General features: G+C 36.5%; 1 protein-coding gene across 1 annotated transcript in view; it reads left to right on the forward strand.

The window, feature by feature from the left end:
* The window catches only part of LOC311085064 (uncharacterized protein), a 40,084-nt gene that overhangs the window by 13,366 nt on the left and 1,890 nt on the right, over positions 1-24,828 (forward strand). Inside the window, exon 3 of the mRNA XM_084117469.1 lies at positions 24,489-24,533. Within this exon, the coding sequence (XP_083973595.1) occupies positions 24,489-24,533 (45 nt within the window). The remainder of the gene's footprint in view (positions 1-24,488; positions 24,534-24,828) is intronic.

Raw genomic sequence — 24,828 nt, forward strand, 5'->3', positions numbered from 1 at the left:
TGAATCAAATACCACAACACTAGTAGTGAATCACCAAGTACTTGTAGAATATCAGCCTCTATATTTTATTCCAGGAGGAAACAAAAACACATTTTTTCAATAGAATAATATTTAATGCACACTTTTATTGAGCTATCGCTATATGTTATAGTTTACCTTTTGTAACTGAAGATACTTCCATCCTTTTTAGTAGACATCATGAATTATATGGTAAATTTGCGTTTTCTATGGAAAAAGAATCTGGCTTTGATGTGGTCTCAAATATTTAGAGCTGTGTACATGTCTTCATTTCCCTTACATTGATATTGTGCCTACAATAATCTGTTTCAGAGTCTTTACCCAGAATCCCACTGTTCTCTTGTCTTCCTCCATCAATGAGAGCGGTGACAGCAGGAGCAAGAGACAGTGGCATATTTCCGTTGCATTCTGGGATGTGAGTAGACAGGGGTGCTCGGAGTAATTATCAGTTTGGTGGTGTTGTGCATCTTCAAGCACTTCACTGGCGTTCTGGAGGCTCTTAAAATCTTCACTGTTTGTCTTAAAAGACAAATGGCTTTTGCAACGTGTAAATGTAATGTGACATTTTTTAAATCAAAAAAGAAAATTTAGTAGGAAATAATGTTGGCTAAGCCTAAGATTTATTTAGATGACATTTATTAAAACAAAATAGAATCAATTTCGATGTCATAATGATTTTATAATATATACTGTTTGTGAATGTCAAAGGTCTGCATAGTTTTTAAGATCATATTTCGTGACAAATGGAGCTGGTGTCTCCCAAAGTAGTCAGTAATTCCAGTCTCACTTCCTGCACATTACTGTGCATCAAGTGTTTAGGAAGAGCTAAAATTTAGTTATGGTAATTCATGTTTTGTTTCCGAACCACACTTTAAGCAGTAGACCAATCACAACAGACTGGGTCATCTGACCAATCAGAGCAGAGTAGACCAATCACAACAGACTGGGTCATCTGACCAATCAGAGCGGAGTAGACCAATCACAACAGACTGGATCATCTGACCAATCAGAGCAGAGTAGACCAATCACAACAGACTGAGTCATCTGACCAATCAAAGCGGAGTAGACCAATCACAACAGACTGGATCATCTGACCAATCAGAGCAGAGTAGACCAATCACAACAGACTGGGTCATCTGACCAATCAGAGCGGAGTAGACCAATCACAACAGATTGAGCCATCTGACCAATCAGAGCAGAGTAGACCAATCACAACAGACTGCATCATCTGACCAATCAGAGCAGAGTAGACCAATCACAACAGACTGGGCCATCTCACCAATCAGAGCGGAGTAGACCAATCACAACAGATTGAGCCATCTGACCAATCAGAGCAGAGTAGACCAATCACAACAGACTGGGTCATCTGACCAATCAGAGCAGAGTAGACCAATCACAACAGACTGGATCATCTGACCAATCAGAGCAGAGTAGACTAATCACAACAGACTGGGTCATCTGACCAATCAGAGCGGAGTAGACCAATCACAACAGATTGAGCCATCTGACCAATCAGAGCAGAGTAGACCAATCACAACAGACTGGATCATCTGACCAATCAGAGCAGAGTAGACTAATCACAACAGACTGGGTCATCTGACCAATCAGAGCGGAGTAGACCAATCACAACAGATTGAGCCATCTGACCAATCAGAGCAGAGTAGACCAATCACAACAGACTGGATCATCTGACCAATCAGAGCAGAGTAGACCAATCACAACAGACTGGGTCATCTGACCAATCAGAGCAGAGAAGACCAATCACAACAGACTGGATCATCTGACCATTCAGAGCAGAATAGACCAATCACAACAGACTGGGACATCTGACCAATCAGAGCAGAGTAGACCAATCACAACAGACTGGGCCATCTCACCAATCAGAGCGGAGTAGACCAATCACAACAGATTGAGCCATCTGACCAATCAGAGCAGAGTAGACCAATCACAACAGACTGGGTCATCTGACCAATCAGAGCAGAGTAGACCAATCACAACAGACTGGATCATCTGACCAATCAGAGCAGAGTAGACTAATCACAACAGACTGGGTCATCTGACCAATCAGAGCGGAGTAGACCAATCACAACAGATTGAGCCATCTGACCAATCAGAGCAGAGTAGACCAATCACAACAGACTGGATCATCTGACCAATCAGAGCAGAGTAGACTAATCACAACAGACTGGGTCATCTGACCAATCAGAGCGGAGTAGACCAATCACAACAGATTGAGCCATCTGACCAATCAGAGCAGAGTAGACCAATCACAACAGACTGGATCATCTGACCAATCAGAGCAGAGTAGACCAATCACAACAGACTGGGTCATCTGACCAATCAGAGCAGAGAAGACCAATCACAACAGACTGGATCATCTGACCATTCAGAGCAGAATAGACCAATCACAACAGACTGGGTCATCTGACCAATCAGAACAGAATAGACCAATCACAACAGACTGGGTCATCTGACCAATCAGAGCGGAGTAGACCAATCACAACAGATTGAGCCATCTGACCAATCAGAGCAGAGTAGACCAATCACAACAGACTGGATCATCTGACCATTCAGAGCAGAGTAGACCAATCACAACCGACTGGGTCATCTGACCAATCAGAGCGGAGTAGACCAATCACAACAGATTGAGCCATCTGACCAATCAGAGCAGAGTAGACCAATCACAACAGACTGGATCATCTGACCATTCAGAGCAGAATAGACCAATCACAACAGACTGGGTCATCTGACCAATCAGAACAGAGTAGACCAATCACAACAGACTGGTTCATCTGACCAATCAAAGCAGAGTAGACCAATCACAACAGACTGGGTCATCTGACCAATCAGAGCAGAGTAACTCTCGGAAAGGAGAGGTTTAGAGAGACTGAGGCTACGTTTACACGTGGATGGCTATTTTCATAAACGGACATTTCACCCCTGTTCGTTTTCAAAAATAACATCGTGCACACGAACCTGTGTATATGCTGTCAAGAGCATGCCAAACCTGTAGGTGGCAGTGTAACGAGAAGCTCAAGCCCACTTTAGCCAATCAGAATCCCGAAAATAGTCACATTCTGTGACGTCGCTGCCTAAAACTCCGTTTTTCTCAGTTTACATGCAAACGGGCAAACGAAGATTTTCAAAATCTCCACTCTGGCCGGAGTTTTTAGAAAGAATCGGTTTCATTGGCGAATCCTCCGTTTGCGTGTAAACGAAGGGCGCAAACGAAGAGAAATGTCTCCGTTTTTCAAAATAACCATGTACGTGTAAACGGGGCCGTTTTCAGACTCTTTGAAATGAGGTGATGTGCAATGTTGTGAGAAATTATGAGAAAATCTAAGTGTTTTTTGACCTTGGATGCATGTAAACCTGTTGTAGGAGACCTCCAAAAAAATAAAAAAATAAAATTAGGAACCTTTAAAATAGCATAATAAGGGCACTTTAATAGAAATCAAATGTTTCACTTACATGTTCCCTGAGACGCAGAGTTCAACATATAAATACATCTTTGAGATCTTTGTGAATAGCTGTCATTTCTGCTTTATATAGACATGGCATTAAGTTCAGCTCTCAACATGCAGGAATGAAACTCCCACATGAAAAATGCCTTATTGAAAAGATACAAAACCCCTTCTTCAATCTCTTTGTTTCATTAGCTAAAAATGGAATGTGCAATTACAGTGTGGTTTGGTCCCACTACAGCTTTGACATCTAATGAAATGTTCTCACAAATGCACACAAGAAATAATAACATTCTTTACCTTTTGCTTCCAATTTAGTCCTGGGAATTTTTCTTCCCTGAAATGTGCATCTTAATTGTTCTGTTTTGAATTTACAAAGAGAATAAATGCAGTTGATAGCTACATAGTTTTATGTTTAGCTCCCTTGTGAAAAGAACGTTAACTTCAGGTAACCTACAGTCATTACGTTTGAGTTCCTTCAGAAATTAAATCAAAATCAAATACATCTACAAAATACATCTTTGTTTTGTTATATTGGGACTTATTACACCTAATAAAATATGCAAAAATATGCATTTGCATATTGTATTATAAGTGGTGTAGAAAAATTTACACCTTTTCTATTTTTTATTGTTCAACTCAATGTTTGATACTTGACAGAACAATTTTACAATAGATTATATCATTTTAAATAGGCAATATAATTTTAAATTCTTTCATTTAAAAAACTTGCCTTTTGTCATTTTTAAGATAAAATGGACAATAAAATCAAGGAAAATTTTCAAAAATATTATGATATATTGTTAATATGATAAAAATAATAATAGATATATACGATGGATGGATGGATGGATGCAATATGTTCATTTAACAGAACACAATTCTTTTCTTCTCATTTCATTTATCATTCCGTAGCTTCAGAGAAAAAGCTGAGTTGTCAAAACAGCTTCCGGAGAACATCATAAATTTTTTCTTCCTATTCTTTCAAAAATCTTTTTTTTTTCTTTCGAGCAGATGCGTTGGGTGTTGAGGGAATATTGACGACAAGCTTTCTTATCAGACCTAGAGCTTTTTTTTTTTTTTGCTTTTTTTTCAGCAGAAGAAAAAATTGTTTTGCAGGAATGTAATTTAATTTAGTGTTCACGCTCACGGCCCCTCGCTGAAACACACATAGGCGGTCCACGGCTCTCTGGAGATCACCGACACGCCACTGAAACCAGTTTCCAGACTGTAATAACCCATGCCGTACTGAGGCGGCTGCTTATAATGCTTTTCAAAAAGTAACCAACGTGCAACCAGGGTGTGAATATTGGGATTGGGTTTTAAATTTGTTTTCATGTTACATATAAATACAGAGCAGATATGTGGAATTTAGGTAGGAAATAGACGCAAACCTAATTTTCTCCATATAGGCCTACATATAGTGTAATAATGTAAATAAATATATGCAGTTACAATTTTATCTCAAAATTCTTTCATAAATATAATTTCATATCTACACATATAGGCTAATACACAAATCTTTTTATAATAATTTCTTAAAATCTTAATTTTATGATAAAAAATTGTAATGTCACATTTTATATTTTGTCATCAGGAAAACATTTATTTCATTCAATAATAATAATAATAATAATAATAATATTATATATATATATATATATATATATATATATATATATATATATATATATATATATATATATATATATATATATATATATATCCATATACACACACACATACACATGTATACACATGTTTTTCTTTCATTCTTTTATGCATTTTATGGGACATTCCAGAAACGTACATTTCCACTTATAAAAAGTTTTGGGGGAAAAAATATATTTTTCTTAAATCTGAACGTTGAGTCATATGGAGGACATGTTAAACTATGAGAAACACATATCATGCCATCTCAGCATGTTTTTATGATTGAATAAAATACATTTTTATACGCATTTCACCCCTAAAATGTTACAACGCATTTCACCCCTAAAATGTTAGAATGGTTTCCTAATGAATTTTTTTTATACAAATAGCATTTTCTTATTGATCACATGTCCCTGATTGTATCTAACATGGTTTTATAATTCCTTTAAGAAATATAAGTAACTTTTCGGTCAACTGTAGTACACAAAATCACAGAATACCCGCCAGGCACTCAGATTTTTACAAAAAACATAGTAGTGGATATATACCCCCACCTTCATCTACACAGTTAAAGAGATTAATTAATTAATATTTCCTCAAATAGTACACTTTTGTCATATTTCCTGTGTGACAGGACTGACCATGGCGTGACAGGACTGACGGTACTGTGACAGGACTGACTTTATGGATTTTGATAATGCAGAAAAACACAGGAATGTGACAGGGCCTGATGTGACAGGGCCTGACGGTTGGCCATTTTAAAGGGGACATATCATGCTAAATCCACTTTTTTAGCCCTTAAATGCATTTTGTTGTATATTTGGAGTGTTTAGAAGTACAGAAAAGTTTAAATTATTCTCTTCAGGTGCTTCGTTGATATCTTTATATTCTGTTTTGGGCATATTTTTCAACCTGTTCCGATTTTTCTGTTCTCTATGACGTTTTTTGAACTATTACGTCACAGTATTTGCAGCGGAACTGCCAAATAAGGACATTGACTTCCGGCCCAACACTTCGAGCAATACGCCATTTTTATTTCTCGCTGCAATTTTGTAGTCCAAGCTAAAGGATGCAGAAGTTACGAGAGGGTAAGTTAAAATGTTCGGTTGTTGGATGTAGTAACCCACACGCTTCATTACACCGTTTAATGTAGATGAACTGCCGCGCTTGTGACAGGGCGCATGTTTAACTGAAAGAACGAGCAGAGGGCGCGCGCACTCTCTCTCTTCGGAGCCAGGCGAAAGTGTAAACAAGACTTCACCGTCTCCAAACTAGACACTGTCTTGCTCTCTCTCCCTCGCACATATTAATCAAAATAAATCGACACGGTGGTAAAAGGTCGGAAGACCAAAGTTTCATGTGTAAATACAGTAACACACCATTGCGATACATCCATATGAAGACGTTGTTCTACAGGTTCGTCGTCTTAATTTTCATCTCGCTCCGGCTCCGACTCTGGCTCAAACATGTAAGGCTGGCTGGACAAGTCTTCCGTTGTTGACATTTTGTTAATAACGTGTGAATAAAACATTTCTGTGCCGCTAGATAATCGTATCTCTGCTATCAAACTACAAAAATGGCCGAACGGGGTGGAGTTGAACCGAGTGTCACCGCTACAACCTGGAGAGGGGGCGGGGTATGAAGTGTCTCAATTGTATTTAAAGAGACCGCACAAAAACGAGTTGCTTTCAGACGCACATCAGAAAAGGGGTAGAAAAAGGGCCTGTGGAGCTATAATAATGAGGAATTCAGACCCAAGACGCAACTGTTAACATGCAAGCAAGGAATTTCAGTAACCTTTTTAGACATGTTTTGGGTTTAAAACATTTTCATTATTTTCTGGAATGTTTTACCGTGACAGGGCCTGACCCTTTAGCTCGTCTTCCTAAAAAACCCCATACAAAAACAAGCTTAAAATCATACAATTCAATGACAGAATTCAGCCTTGATCAATGTCAGCTTCACCTGGGTCAATTGATGTCACTTCCTCTGAGTGATACCAAAGTCCTTTTATACCCTTAAAAGCGTATTTCACACATTTTATGTAGAGTTTTATGTAAACATGACAGGACTGACCAAAAACATGGGGACAGTTGTAAAACAGAATTTATTTGTAGAATTGATATATAATTTCATGTTTTTGATCAGTTGATGTGAATGATAACAGCTTAAACTTGTTATTGATGGAGTTTTTTTCTAAATAACAGTTTTTAGCATAACAAAACTATGAAAGCTGTAGCTCCAATTTGGCTGAGGACAAGGACATGGACAGGATTTGTAATTTTCAAAAGTGTTTTTAATAAAGAAAAAAATATCTGAGAACCTAATGAATGACATATTCCTTTACAGAACAACTCACAGAAATTAATTATGAGCCAGTTTTAGAAATCTTTGGATGAAATAGTCTACTTTTTTATTCACTGTAACAATTCAAGGACAGGTAATGTAGGCTACGTTTCTGGTAGAATGTCCCTTATGACTTTTATTTGTCAATATATTATATATTATTTAATATATTATTCTTATTTTAAAGGAGCTGAAACCCTGTCTTCCATCATAATGAAGCCTGCTATAAAAAGTTAACTTTTTTTTGTAAATTTTACAAGTTTTATAAAAATGAGTTGGCCAACTATAGCAAGTTGCTTTGATAGAAACGTAGCTCTCGTTTGACAGAAGAAGACAGTTTGATATGCTTAGCTTCACTATGAGAAAAGTTTCCAGTCACATATAATGCTGTAATACCGCAAAACACCCAAACAACCCACCTGAAGCCTCCTCTGCCCTTGTTACCCCCTCTCTCTCTGTCTCCTTCACTGCAAAAGCACCCTGCTGAGGGCACGTAGACGAATCAAAGCTCGTGGCGCACGTCTGCGTTGACGATTATGTCTGACATCTCTGACGCAGCCATGCATTTGATCCGTACGTTTGATCACCGTGTACGTTTGCGTGTGTGTGTGTGTGTGGGTGCTGTAATGAAAAAGCGAGCTGGCGTATCCGTTCTTTCTGGGAAAGTGCCGCATGCCTCCTGTTGACTCGGCTCGTTGTTTTTCGTGCCAGGTTGGAAGGGCTTTGACAGGTTGAACGCGCAGACGTAGACTCACTCAGAAAGTCATTTTGCAATTTATCATAGAAGAGCTCTCTGATTAAGTCAGTGGTTCTCAATTCCAGTCCTCGTGACCCACTGCTCAGCACATTTTGTATGTCTCTCTCATCTGACACACTCAGTTCAGTTCATGGAGTCTCTCCTAATGAGCTGATGATCTGGTTCAGATGTGTTAAATAAGGGAGACATACAAAATGTGCAGAGCAGTGGGTCACGAGGACTGGAATTGAGAACCACTGGATTAAGTGCCGTCTTGGTCTTAAAGGAACAGTTCACCTGTTTTTACACAACCCAAACCTGCAAGATTTTCTTTCTTCCTTTGAATCATTTGATGGTGATCACTTTAAAGGGTTAGTTAGTTCACCCAAAAATTATCCCATCATTTACTCACCCTCAAGCCATCCTAGGTGTATATGATTTTCTTCTTTCAGTCAAACACAATCTGAGTTATATGTAAAAAATATCCTGGCTGTTCCAAGCTTTATAATGGGAGTGAATGGTACCATAGATTTTGAAGCCCAAAAAAGCACATCCATCCATCCATCATAAGAGTAATCCATACAGATCCAGGGGGTTAATAAAGGCCTTCTGAAGTGAAGCGATGCATTTTTGTATGAAAAATATCCATATTTATAACTTTATGAACTATAATCACTGGCTTCCGGAGTTCTGATCCGACGCATGACGTACTGTATTGATGAACGCGGAAGCACAGTGGATAGAGCAAAACAAAACATCTCTAACAAAGTCTAAAATGACCATTTTTAAAGAGACAAGAGTTTGTTGCCCAGCTCTATTATTTTTGAACTGCGAGAGGTGTCTATTCTCACCTAAGCTTATGCAACTGCTATGTCATGCGTTGGGTCAGAGGTCACTCTTCCACCAGAACAAGACTTTCTTATAGAGTTTTTAGGGTGGTCAGTTTGAATCACTGAAAGAGGTCAGTTTGAGTCATTTAAGTGAACCCTTTTAACCATTTAATGCAGCCACTTTGAGATGGGAGTTATTTAAGCAATCACATTGAATCATTTAAAGTGATCACTTTGAGCCATTGAAAGTAATTTAAGGTGTTTATTTTTAATAATTTAAGGTGATTCATTTAATAAGATCAGTTTGAGCCATTTATCAGGGTCATTTTTAAAAATTCAATGTGGTTTGTTCAAGGTAGTCACTGACTCATTAACTTTGAATCATTTAAGCGATAACATTGAATCATTTTATATGGTCACTTTGAGTTCTTCAAGGAGGTCTTTTTGAACCATTTGAAACAGGTAGTCGCACAGTCAATTATGTGGTCACTGAGTCATTTAAGGGGGTCTTTGAGTCATTTCATTCAGTTAATGGAGGCCAGTTTGGGGTCACTTTTTACAACTTCAATTTGAGGTCACTTAGATGTGCTAAATCAGGTTAGCCCGCACCTTTTCAGTCACATCTGCTTATGTGAGAATGTACCCATTGTGTCTCATTATTAATTGAGCTACTTCAGAAATAATCGTCCTAATTCGGGCCGCGTATACAGTAAGTCCATTTAAAAAAGCCTGAGTGAGTTGTTCTGTCTCTTTCTTTCACATTGTGCCAGAGTTAATGAGAAAAAGGAGAGCATCTGTCAGATATGTGGAGCTCGGTGCCCCAGAAGTACCGCCAATGTGTGTCTATATGTGTGTGTAAATGAATATGTTTGCCTGTGCGAGCTCTGTGCCCCAATAAGACCAGCTGTAGATTTCAAGGTCTCTGCACGGGCTCATAGCGCCACTGAATGGGGCCCTCAGAGAGCCAGTGAGACGCCTCGGCATGCCACGATGACTGCTGGGAAAATGATGGCTTAGATAAATTAATAAACTAGGAGAAGAAAGAGAATGCTCTATCTAAATAAGGCCATGCCTTGTATGATGAGCTTATATGCTTTATTAAAAGCATACTGTACTCTTCTTTAAAGAGATAGCAGGCAGAAACAAGTTTGTTATCCATGGTTTCGGGTTCATATCTGTGTGAAATCACAGGCAGACATACATTTTTCATTGATTCTTTGCTGTTTTCAGCTGCAAGGAATCATGGGATACTATTCAGAATAGAAGATGAAATCTCCCAGTGCTCATGTCGTCTCATATCCAGCGCCTTACTCTGAGGACGTTCACCAACTCGCTCTAATTGTCATTTCCCATTTAAACATGTCAAAACATAGCTGAAGCGTATTGTTAGCGCTAGCTAGCTTGAACACTTGTGAACCTGAGAACATGATTCCTGCTACTGCTCTTTGTGTTAAATTAGATTTCGCAGCAATGACACATTGTGCTTGTGACACTCACACGGCTCAAACATGTTCGGGGACTATTTTCAGAAATAACACTTGTCAGTAAGGCTACGGTGAATTGTTCTCTCAGTGTATGTAGCGAGCATGTTTTTTGTGAGAGATTACTTGAGGTAGCTCTTTCTGTTTTTACTTGGACCACAAAGGAACAATAAGCTAAAACACACTTGCAACTGCCTATGTGCTAAATACTCAAAAGATACTAACAACCGCATGGCAGTGTGGTAAAACACATTAGCAACCACACAGCGATGTGCTTAACCACTCAGAGCACAGTAGCAACTACGTAGCGATATGCTAAAGCAACTCAAGACCCATTTGAAACTGCATATGCCCTAAAACTACTCTGAAAACACAAGTGTGGTAAACATACTCAGAACACACTAGTAACCACATATCTATGCGTTCAATTCACTTCAAACACATTAGTAACAGCATAGTGATGTGCAAAAACCACTCCAAACACAGTAGCAACCAAATAGCGATACACTACAACACTCAAAACATATTTGCTGTGTGCATTAAAACTACTCTGAAAATACTTCTGTGGTAAAAATAGTCAGAACACACTAGCAACCACTTAACAATGTGTCAAAATGCACTCCAAAACCATTAGCAACTGAGTAGCAATACTTTAAACAGCTCAAATCACATTCGCAACTGTGTATGCGCTAAAACTCTGAAAATACTAGCGTGGTAAAAAATAGTCAGAACCACTCCGAACACAGTAGTGACCAAATATTGATACACTAAACCAACTCAAAACACATATTCTAAATCTACCTAGAAGTTACTAGCAATCACATGGCGATGCGTTAAACCACCCAGAACATTTTATCAATAGTATAGTAACGTGCTAAAAGCAATCAAAATGCCAGCAATCGGCTATGTGCTAATCTACTAAAAAAATACTAACAGTCGCATGGCAGTGAGGTAAAAATAGTCAGAACACACACATTCAAACACATTAGCAACGAACACAGTAGCAACCACATAGTGATACACTACAACAACACAAAACACATTTGAAACAGTGTGTGGTAAATCTACTCGGCAAATACTAGTGTGGTAATAATAGTCAGAAAGCACTGGTAATCACATAGCTATGCGTTAAATCCAAACTAAACACATTAGCAAGCACATAGTGATACGCTAAAACCACTCAAAACACATTTTCAACCGTATATGTGCTAAAGCTACTCTGAAAACACTAGTGTGGTAAAAAATAATCAGAACACACGACACTAGTAACCACATAACTATGGGTTAAATCCACTGAAAACCAGGGGTGGCACGAGATCGTGAGACTAAAATGTGACGAGATTTCTCGTCGAGTGAAAAGCTGTCTTGCGATATCGCCATGACGGAGCATGAGGGTGAAATTTAACGTAGAATATGCCACCGCTTCATTCACAATAAAAAACATTGTAAACTATTGTAAATGTCTGCTCTGCTAATTTGAATGAATCACAGAATCACGTGACGATGGCGGAGGATTCGTTGCACAACAGAGCCTAAACGTCAGATAAATTAAGCGTAGCGTCAGTTCTGGCAGGTCACGTTAGTCAAGCTCGCATCAGCTGACTCTCAGCTGATCCACATCTACCTATAGGAATACGACGCCTATCACTGTATACATATATAAGCTCCTTCAGTATTATCAGCAGCTATCGCGTTTCTCAGGAGCTATTACCCTCCTCCATCCCCAGCTCCTCCTCTCGTCAGTCAGGATTTGGCATTCTGATTCCCCTTGAATCAGAATACATTCTTGAATTATGTTGTACTTTAAAATCTTGCATTAATGATACCTACAATACATTCATGTTGGTTCTGTTCTGTTTACCCTAAGGGGGGTTATCGCTGCTCTCCCTGCTCTTATCCATGCTAGGCTGCATGGATGTGCAGGGAGTTCTTGCCCAGAACAGAACCATACCGCCAATCCAAACTGTATGCTAATTGTCAATCGTATTTGACGATAATGGTCCTGACAGGAATGTCTTATCTTGTAGAATGCACGCTCAGCACCGCTGCTCCCTATACACAGAGTACATGCGATCATATCTCTGGACTGTGTAGTTTATGAACTCTGTTTTGATCTCTGTTTGCACTTTGACTATTGAATATCTTTGATTATGGTTGCACTTGCATTAATTGTTTGCACTTAATAAGACGAAGAACAAACTGTTATTTATTTTGGTCATTTATACTGTTTTCATTTCTATGTTCAATTAGGAGGTCAAACACAGCCTCAATCAGAAGTTCTGGAAGCTCATAATTCATGTACAGTGAGGTCTGAAGGGAATCATGTGAAATCATAGAGGAGAAAAGCCAGTCAGTTGAGTTTGTGGCAAAACCTTTCACAGTGCTTGTATATTGTTGTCTTTCAATGCATATGATAATTCATACTCATAAAGTAGAACTGAAATGACATTCATTACAAGATTATTAGTTAAAACATTTCAAAATGCACCTGCAGACCAGTCTTTTTCCAGTCATGAATTTTGAGGATTTCTATAAAATTGAGGATTTCTATCAAATATTGTGCAAAAATCTTGTCTTGTCTCGTCTTGTGAGAAGTGTCTCGTCCCACCCCTACTGAAACACATTAGCAACTGCATATTTATGTGCTAAAACCACTTCAAACATAGTAGCAACCGCATAGCATTTCACTAAAACAACTTCAAACACATTTGCAACTGTGTAAAACTCCTCGAAAAATACTAGTATGGTAAAAAATAGTCAGAACACACTACAAATAGCAATGGACTAAATCCACTTAGCAACCGCGCAGTGATGTGCTAAAACCACTCATAAAACAGTAGCAACCAAATATTGATACAATAAACCAACTCAAAACACACTTGCAGCTGCGTATAAGCTAAATCTACTTCTAACATACTAGCAATCGCATAGAAATGCATTAAAACCACTCAGAACACCTTAATTGCAATTGTATAGCAATGTGCTAAAAGAACACCTTAGCAATCGCAGTGCACTAAATCCTTTAGAAAACACAACTAACCATATAGCAATGTATTAAAAACCACTCAGAACACCCTAACAACCGCCAAGCAACACTGGCAACCACCCACAAGGTTTGTTGAATATTTTATATTTATTTTAAGCAGCCATGATTTCAAATCTGTGTTGATTAATGCTCTGCTAAGATCAGATCAAGCCACTGCAGTTTCTGGGATGAGAGTTGAGGGTTGGGTTTTGTTGTGAACAACTGATTCACAGTGTCTTTTAGCTCGTCTGTTGACAGGGTCGACATAGACAGGAATATTATATTGTTATATTTGACAACAGCTGAAGTCTAGGGAGGAGTCATCGGGGAGTATGTCATTCTGAAGACATTTTCTGCATTGGAGACACAGCTCTGGCACACATCATGGTTTTCGGCTTGGCTAAGTGAACAGTTGTGTTCTGGTGATGTCATGGGTGCAAAGGGGCTTTTAAAGTGACTGATTCTGAGGCCAGAATATATATATTATTAATTTTTTACAGAATGTAAGTCACTGGGGATATCACTTGAATGCTGTATACTGCCTATTTTATCCAAAACACTGCAAAAAACATTTCCTTAATCAGTATTTTCTTGTTTTCATAGTCATGTTTTTTAGCCAAAATATATAAACATAATAGTAGACAAGTTAGCAAAGAGAATATGTTGAATTAAATTGTGTGGGGGGAAAAAGGAACGTTAAGCAGTACGCATTGCATTATGGGATGCAACGTTATACGCAATGTGCAAACTTTTGTTGGTCATTTGGGTATTCAGAACACCGGCAAATAGTTTACATACTAGTATACTGCACCAAGAGTATTAAGGTAGTATGCTATACTGAAAATTATGGAGGCTTGTTACCACCACAGAATAAAACATTTTAAAAGATAATTGCGACTTTTTAATCTCACAATTGCTTGTTTACATCTTGCAATTCTGACTTTATTTCTCAGAATTGCGAGATATGAAGTCAGAATTGCATGATATAAAGTCGCAATTGCGTGTTATAAAGTCAGAGTTGCGAGATATAAACTCACAATTCTGACTTTTTTCTCGTAATTAAAAGTCGAGATAAAAAGTCGCAATTACCTTTTGTATTTTTTATTCTGTGGCGGAAACAAGCTTCCATAGAAAATAGCCCACTCTAGATCAAAATTTGTATTTAAGTGCTTTCGGACAGTTTTAGAAGTTACGGAAGTGAAAAAATAAGTAATGTGATTTTAATCTGTAATGTTTTTATATGACTTTGAAAATGCTTCAATACTTCAATTCACACACATCTTAGTCAGAACATCCATGGTTTCCAGAAGCTCCAGTTGAGAACCCTAAAGCCCCCAAATGTCTCAAAATGTTCAAAATATAAGTTAATTTCATGCTCACCACCTGGCCAGTTATTCCAAGCTGATACCGTTCCCGCTCAATTTCCTGTTGAAACCTGCAGTGCGACTGCGTATTTGAACAGAGCCTGACATAGGAAAATCACAACTCCGGTCCACACCTGTGAGGGCTACAATAATAGCGTTAGAACCCATGCTGTGGTTGGCAGATAAACCCAACCAGCACAGTTTGCGCTAGCATTTGGCAGCAAAGATGCAAGAAGTGTGCAGGCGTTGCTATTTCAAGTTGGACACTGTAGTTATATCTATCTATCTATCTATCTATCTATCTATCTATCTATCTATCTATCTATCTATCTATCTATCTATCTATCTATCTATCTATCTATCTATCTATCTATCTATCTATCTATCCATCCATTTATCCATTTCTATGCTGTTCAAAACACTGCTAATAAAAATAGTGTGCTTAGCATGTTAGCATACCCTTAGTCACCACAAAAAGATATGTCAATCATCTTTGTAGCAAGCCTCACGACATGTTTTCTGAGCGAGAGTGGGTCGATAATGAATATTTATATACAGAATGTATGTATGTTATAATGTATGTGTGTTTTGGTGTGTGTGTGCGTGTGTGTGTGTGTGTGTGTGCTAGTGTGGAAAGAAAAAGTCACTTTCATCTCTCTGAGGAAAATATTACAGCCTCTTTAAGCTTTTTTTTCCCCCAACCAATCATCTTGTCATTTTGATTTATCTGAATTGTGTATCTCCCTGCGTGTGTTTGTGTGAGAGGGAGAGCGAGAGACTATTAGGTGATCGTTTTATGAGGAGAACGGAGGGGGTACAAATGACTTCCATGGAGGATGAACTTATGGCTCTGTCTTATGGCTCTATTTAATTTCTCACCATCTCTCTCGCTGTGTGAGTAAGAGTGGAAATTGCGCATTAATACGCTTTAAATTATATAAGCAACTTCAGTAAAGACCCCACAATTACCACACGCAGGTCAATTTCTCATAGGCTAATGCTAATGCAAACATTTACAAACTGGCTCTTTTAATAGTGTTACACCCAAAATTCACTTTCTTTTAGTAATGTTACGGGGTTTTAACAAGTTAAGCTCTATTACCACTGAAAATCATTGAATTTTGTACCTCAGTTCCAAATCCAACAAAAATTGCGTTTACAGTCTGTGGGGTGAGGAATTGTATCAGGTAAACATTAAAGTACAGAGGAAATTCACCTGAATCAGCTTTTTAAAATGACAATGTGCTTGATTACAACTTGCATCACCTGCTATTTTAGAGGTTACTATTTTAAGCCCAATTGCGGATGGTTTTAGTACTTACATATTGCATGCTAAAGTTGAGCGACTGTTTAGTGGATTTGCCCTACGCAAATGTATAACCACTGAAGCATTTTACATGTAAACTTGATACTAGCGTGCTAAAATTAGCTAGCCTTGTCTGTGAGAATTTGTGTCCAAGATTTTAAATCCTGTCATGACCCGCCATGTAAACCTGCAAACTTTTTTATTTTTTATTTTGAATGTACAACCACATTACTTCAGCATTATACATGTAAACTTGATGTTAGCGTCCTAAAATTGCTAACTAGCCTTGTCTGTGTACGGCTGTGTCCACTATCTTTTGTATAATATGGAATTACTTTGCATACATTTAATGAAGATAAACAGCATATAAAAGTACTTTGTAACAAGGGCAAACTTTATTTTTCTTTTTCTTTTTACACTTTTTAACTTTTTTTATTAAGCATTAAATTGAGCCTTGGCCATAAGAAAGAATTATTCTTCTTTTTTAAATTACATTTTTTAGGTAAAGATTGAAGTACAGGGGGAATTCACCTGGATTAGCTCTTTAAACTGGTGAAAGTGCTCTAGACTACAACTTTTGTTGTGTTTTTTTTTCTCAATAAATTTAAGCATTAAATTTAACTTTACAGCTCACATATGACATTTTCAGCATGGTAAAAACATGGTAACATTCAAAACTTTTTATGTAATTATTATTAATTATTTATATTTAATATTTTGCACAGTCACTCATCAATGAGAAGTTACTGATCAGATACAATATGGTTTTAATTGAAAAATATTAAGTTATGACTATTTTATAAGCTTACATTCCACTGGGTCTAATCAGACCCGGGAACGCAAAATGTGTATACAGTTTTTTAATGTATTTTCAATGCAATCTCATAACACTTTTTTTGTGCATAAGAATTATCATTTTTATTAGGGATTTTTTAAAGTTTATTTTTAAATCAGGTTGTATGCATACATTGTGTATACATTATATAAATTTGACCTGAATCAGCTCTTTTCAACAAAATGATGAGCTGCAAAGTTCTTCTTTTAACTTTTTGGAATTTCTTAATTGCTATTGTAAATGTATTACCTCACAGCCTGTGCAATTTTTGTTTGTTTTTATCAGTTAAGAGATAATTGTGTAATTGTCGCAGATGTTTAACCCGGACCATTCTTTTAAATGCAGTCTGCACACATATACGATCTCACTCTTATACTCATAATCATTAAAATTCTCTGTGTGCTACCGATGGGTGATTGTTTACTTCCATTACCCTTGATGCCAATAACAGGCGGTTCCCGACCCATGTGCCAGGAACCTCCCGCTAACATCACACGCTTCCCATGACACACTGCGGCCTGAGCTCATTAACTAAAGTCATGGTGATCTCACCGCAGAAGCAGCCCGCAACCGTCTCATTGCTTTTAAACCGAACAATTAAAAGCAAAAACTTTGTACTTTCGGCTGACCTGCAGCATCGACTCAGTTTGCAGTTCGATATTAGCGCTTCCAATGACTGTAAACCCTTTGTTTACTTCAGTAAAAACATCAGAGTATGGTTATTAGTTGTAATTATCCTCAGAAGGAACTTAAAGGACTTTCTTGCCATCTAAAACAACTAGCTAGTAATAAAAAGCAAAGTTGAAGAGGAAAGTACACCAAATAGTGCATTAGCAAGAAAACTAGCATATAAAAAAAGCTCACTTAAGGCTTTTTCCCAGCAGGTTTGGACTCCATACGGGTCAGCGGTCCCAGTGAGGGATATTTTTGTTAGTCGCCCATGTGTGTTACTCACCGCACGGCCACTGTCATTCTCATTTCTTACATCTATCAATTCCTACTTCACTTTATAAATAAGAAATATGTTTTTCTCATCTTTCCATTTCAACTCTTATGTAAGAAATGGAATAACCAGAAATGGAAAGACGCAGAGGCTTAAAAGTCATTTGGAACCATTTCCCCGCTAACGGGAAAAAATGCATCAATAATACAAAAAAGCCTTAAAAACGAATGCAACCAATTTCAGTGCAGAGGATTCGAATTCTGTAAATGTTGGGGCATTTTATATTGATGTGCCGATAAAAACCAACCCAGCTCTTGTAGGGGGGGGGGGGGCATCTAACTTCCTGAAGCACAAGGATAAAATGGTGCAATGCACTCTGGAGGCCTGAGTTTGTAGACGTTTTTACGAGGACGTGTGGGGTTTTTCATTAGTGATGTATTGTTTGGAATAAAATAAATGCTAGCTTGTCTTTAGCTTGTCAATAACATCTTTCAGTCATCATAAACTGGGCTGCACAGTGTGTGTTAAACATACAATCCCAATCCCATGTTCTGTGTTGTTAGACCTATACAATGTTTGATACTATTATTTAATGAATATTAATTCATTATTTAATAAATAATGAATACCATGAAGACTAGTTTGATTTGCTAATTGTTCAGTGGTAATTTCATGCATTTAAAATTGCTTATTTTAGGTTTGCCATCCTTTTTTCCCTGTTTTGTTTTGTTTCGATTCTTGTTGATTTGATTTGATTTGCTTTGCTTTGTTTTGTTTCGTTTGTTGTTGATTTGTTTTGCTTTTGTTTTGTTCCGTTTCTTGTTGATTTGTTTTGCTTTATTTGCTTTGCTTTTGTTTTGTTTTGTTTCTTGTTGATTTGTTTTGCTTTCTTTTGTTTTGTTTCGTTTCTTGTTGATTTGTTTTGCTTTGCTTTTGTTTTGTTTCATTTCTTGTTGATTTGTTTTGCTTTGCTTTTGTTTTGTTTCGTTTCTTGTTGATTTGTTTTGCTTTATTTGCTTTGCTTTTGTTTCGTTTCTTGTTGATTTGTTTTGCTTTGCTTTTGTTTCGTTTCTTGTTGATTTGTTTTGCTTTATTTGCTTTGCTTTTGTTTTGTTTGTTTCTTGTTGATTTGTTTTGCTTTGCTTTTGTTTCGGTTCTTGTTGATTTGTTTTGCTTTGCTTTTGTTTTGTTTCGTTTCTTGTTGATTTGTTTTGCTTTACGTTTGTTTTGTTTCGTTTCTTGTTGATTTGTTTTGCTTTATTTGCTTTGCTTTTTTTTAAATTGTTTTGCTTTGTGCTTTGTTTTCGTTTGTCTCTCTTTTGTTTTAATTGTATGTGTTTTTAAATATTATAATATTGTTTTTTATAATTTAAGACGAGACACTACAGTTAAAAACAGTTTTTTCATGTTTCTGTCAATTTTGAGATTTTGGGCTTTTTGGCTGTTCATAAAGTGTTTTTTTCAGACTAGTGGAAAGAAAACATCCAAAATACAATTTTAACTATCTTTTAGAGCACTTTATCTATTTGCGTCTGTAGATTTCAATTACAGTATATATCTTTAAAGGCCGTTTTCTCAAAATGAGTTTTTCCTCCTACATTGAGCCATGAAATCTCCACTTCAGTATAGCACTTACATACACCAAACTTTAGTTTTAGTCTTATCTATATTATGAATGTTTTTTACGGAGGGGATTGTTCGTTCATTTTCCTGATTTTATTCCTACAAATTTGTCATACAAATTTTTTTTGCAATTCTGAATGTAATCAATCAACTGGTGAAGTATGGTGATAGGCCTATCTACTATTAGTTATTTTTTACCCAATTCACCGGGGTTGTCTTGCCTTAAATTTTTAAATGATCTAATATTTTTATTATTATTATATTTTTATAATTTTTGTTATTATGTTTTGTTATTATTATGTAAAATATATATTTTTTTTTATCATTATTGTCCATCTATCCCTGAAGGAACTTTGTTTGCCTCAAAAGGTAAATATGCAGAAGCATCACTGAAAGCCATAAAACTGTCTGTCGGCCGTCCAAACAGAACCATCTCTCAGCTCCATTAATCTGGCAAAATCCATCAGAGAGCGTTCATCAGGACCCAAGCGAGCCGTCTGTCAGCACGCCTGTCTTAAAGAGACAAGCGCTGTTTGGGCCTGACAAACAAAAGATGTTATTTTGACAAATTGCCTGCAGATTAGGGACCTTTTTGAAAGCGGTGGCCCCCAGAGGTGGGCCGGGAGCGAAACTGCTCCAGGTGTTTGTTTGTTTGTTTGTTTACTCGGCCTGAATGTGGGCCAAGGTTGGAGTGATAGAGTGACTGACAGAGCGAAGGGCCCCGGCTCTGTAGGGTTGTAAAGATCGAACGCCGGCCATATTTGTTACTCCGCATCAAAGAGAGGTTTGCAAAACAACTTAAGTCGACACTCAAATGAGAAACGTTTCCTTTTGCAAATCCTCGCCTTGCTTTGATTCAAAGACAGCATGGATTCGATGCTTTTATGTGTGATCATTTTGAGTTTGTGTGCGTGTGCTTACAAAATAAACCAAGGAAAGCAGGTACTTCTTGTGTCAGGGGCTGTTTCGATACTGAAGTTAAGTAAAACATTTATCTACTTGCAAGAATCAGTCAGATTGTTTTCTTTTCGTGGAATCTGGTTGAATTATTAAAATAATTTAATTTAGGTTTCATTTAGATACTCTTGCATTTTTTATTTATTTATTTTACATATTTTATTTTAATAATTTATTATATTATAATTTAGGCTTAATTTAAAATAGTTTCCTCTTTTTTTCCCCTTTTTTTTTTTTTTTACATTTTTTTGTTTAAATGAAAGCTAATATTTTTATATTGTATTATAGGTCTTTTCATGGAATCTGCTGGAATTAATAATAAATAAAACATTAATAAAACATTTTAAACTTAATATTTGTAACCCTGTTTCTCATTCTAGCACTTTTTTGTTTTTGTGATGTAATCATTTGTATCATATCATATATCATGTCATATATGTCATATCATATAAATATATTCTGGTATGAAAATACTTTAAGCAATTTATTCAGCTCACATAACCTTTTCCCAACTGAACGCAGCTGAGTTTTAACTTATTTAGCAGAACCGTAAACACCAAAGGAACAGGAACAATGCACAGGGTCTGTAATGCATCTCTGCAGTGAGAGAGAGAGTGTGTGTGATCTTGCATCCAACAGATGGACGTGTGTAAATGAGGCAGTGACTGATGAGATGTAGAGCTGCTGACGAGGGATTTAATGAGGCTTGGAATTGAGGTGTGTGTGGGGTGGGTATACAGAGAATAGAAAAGAAGAAGAAGAAAAAAAATAAAGACAGATAAATTAAGGAATAGAGATGGACGGAGGTCAAAAGAAAGGATTCTGGAAAACATCTCACTTAGAATTGCATTTGTGCTCTTTATTCACAGAATTAATCAGCTCCAGAGCTTTCTCAGTCAAACACACACACACACACACACACACACACACACACACACACAGACAGGCTGTGTTCCAAAACCTAGTGCGCCTGCTTGACTACATAGGCAGCTGCCCTCAAAAGCTCATTTGCAGCAACAAAGCTCCTGGAAGCCATTCATTTTCAGTGAGAGCTGGTGATTTGAGGCGACATGAGCGACCGTTTGGCGTGTCTCAAGAAAGTTTTAGAAGTTTAACTTTAGGAATTAAACAGCAACTACCAAAGGAAGACCGAGAAAATCCTGTGATATGTCTTCTGAAAGAAGTTAAAGTCACTGTGTGCGATTTCCATATGATAAATCTCTATATGCAAGGATAAAAGAAATGTTAATATAAACCCTATGTGTGTGTAATTTTCTAAAAAAAAATATAGATATATATCTATATATATATATATCTATATATATATATATCTCTCTCTATATAATATATATATTTTTATTTTTTATTTTTTTCAGCATTCTTCTATTTTATTTTTGAAAGAAGTTAAAGTCACTGTGTGCGATTTCCATATGATAAATCTGTATATGCAAGGATAAAAGAAATGTTAATATAAACCCTATGTGTGTGTAATTTTCTAAAAAAATAAAAATAATATATATATATAACAAAAATAAAATAGAAGAATGCTGAAAAAAATAAAAAAAATAAATATGTATATATATATGTATATATATATATATATATATATATATATATATATATATATATATATATATATATATATATATATATATACATATATATATACATATTTATTTTTTTTATTTTTTGCAGCATTCTTCTATTTTATTTTTGTTTGGAAAACCATGTCTTTAGTTTAGTTTAATTTAATTTAATTAATTTAATTTATTTTGTTTTATTTTTTCTTATTGTTTAGTTTTTTTGGAAAAGTGTTTCCGAAATAGTCTGAATTCTAAATGATTGTTTTGTTTGGTGTTTTGTTTGCTTGTTTTAAAAAATATATATTTTATGTTGGATGTTTGGAAAGTTTAGAGGGCATAATAAAAATTGCAAATTTGTATCACTTTTATTACTATTAATTGTTTAGGACAAAGTCATTATTAAATGTTCAGTGTATTTTTATTTTTTTATATATTGACTAAACGTTAAATTGACAGCTACCTACCTTTGGAACAGCATTTGCATCATGAGTGTGTCTATGATGTCTAGAAATGCTTCCTACGTTGTTATCTCACTAGGTTTTGGAACGGAGCCAGTATCTCTCTCCTCTTCAATTCAAGGTGCTTCATTATCATGATGTCCTCTCCTAGCCGCCCCCTTCTCTCTCTTATTGACGCTTGTTGTTTAATGGCTCTGAGTGGGCAGTGCATTTTAAGCTCTGATTAATGGAGCAGTAATGATAGGCTAACACCTAGATGTAGCAGGTAATTAAGCATCAATGAGCTGTGCAAAAGCACTCAGACACACAGAGACTCGGTCACACATAGCCACACATCACCGCCAAGGGCTTTAATTGCTTGAAAGTTGCTCCTCCATTTCTCAGGAGACTTAATTGAGATCTTATTGATGGTTCATTAATGAAGCTTGTCTCAGATGTTTCTCTTAAAATTGCTTTGGAGAAGAAATGAGAAACGAGACAATCAATAATGTAGAGTAAAGGTGCGATCGCATTAGCAAAATTTCGAAAAAAATGTCTGTCTTTTTTAATATAGCGTAGCGTTGTACGAAGCATTGCTCACACTGAAGTCACTGTAACCAACTTATCGAACTTAACTTAATGAAATCTGCGTGGGAAAAATGTTCGCCTTCATGTTAAACTCCAAAATCTCTTGCATTCCTATTGAAATGCACTGTTAAAAAAAGTTACATTTTTAAGTATAATCAACTTGGATATTTAAGTCATGTCGACTACATTAAACTGACTAATTATAATTTTATACAGTGTGACTGGATTTCGCCTGCAAAAATGAATAGTAAAGGCTTGTGCTCACTAAGAACGATAATGATGAAGTTTTGAAAAATTGTTCTAATTCTATGAGAATAGGGAAGTCTACAACTGTAATGATAACGATACAGAGGAACGATATAGTTGGAGAGATTTTTTCAAACTGATGAACTCTAAAATCCTTGACAGCCAAACAGAAACTATTCAACTTTGAGGAGCTCATACATTTAAAGTGGCAGAAGACAAAACTGCAGCATGTCCTTATAATAAACAGAATATCATTGTCTGTTGGTGTGGATGCTAATATAGTTATAGTTCTTTGTGCCAATGGGCCTTAAATAATACAGAACTATAAAATTAATGTTAATGGAACAACTCGGCTTGGTTGGTTGGTCTTGAAAAAATATGATAATTAATGTTGGAGAATATTGGAAAACTTTTGAGATATTTAAAGGTTGGTTCTTCTCAAGTCTTCTCAAGCCATACAATAGCTTCACCAAAATGTAATTTAATCGCCAAATCAGCACCAGGTTTGACGTCTTGCTGATGAACATATTTGGTTTCTTTTGTGTCCCAAATGTGCCATTTTTGAATGAGGCTTAAGAGCTACTGTAATGCAAATAATTACTGAAATTTCATCTTGTCACAAAGCTTTATTACTTCAAAAAACTGTGGTATGTGGTATGAATCTCTTTTTATACTCAACATCTCCAATCTACATTACAAAATAGACAAGGGTGAGTAAATGATGAGATTTGGGTGAACTATCCCTTTAGAGAGCTCACATTCACATTTTTCTGTCCTCCGGGAAGCCTTGCAATAAGAAAATGTGGCATTCTGTGGAGTGGAGAGCAGATGTTTGCACTCAGATTTAGATAGACATCCTCATTTCCCAAATTATCCTCTTCATGGTGCTTCCTCCAAGATCTGTTCTCCCTCCATTGAAAATACAACGCTAAGATCGTTTTCAAGTGCAGCTTGTGAGACTTTTATGAAAAGCACAAAGTTCATGGAGGAGGGGTAGAAAAATCATTGAATCAATTCAATGAAAAAACATTGAATGTTTTGATTGTGTTTCAGATGCAGCTCCCATTGCAGACGAATCAGTGCATCTCATTATTAAAGGTAAGAATGCAATCAAACTCAAAAGATGATCTATTCATCTACAATTCTTTGAATCATACAAGGCCACACTGATAATATGAGTGTCTCAATGGATATTTAAGGCTGAATTATTCAATAAATTCGCTTTATATGTTATATAACCTCACATTTTACTCACAGCCACGCCCACTTTTCATCATCCAATCAATTTACAATGGATAAAAGTCCCGCCCTCTCTGAAAAAAACGCTGTTTTTTAGAGACACTCTTAGAGGCCGTTTACACGACACCATTTTTAAACAAAAACATTTTGACCA

The sequence above is a fragment of the Abramis brama genome (genome assembly GCF_963993115.1).
Source record: "Abramis brama genome assembly, chromosome: 6".
Lineage (NCBI taxonomy): Eukaryota > Metazoa > Chordata > Actinopteri > Cypriniformes > Leuciscidae > Abramis > Abramis brama.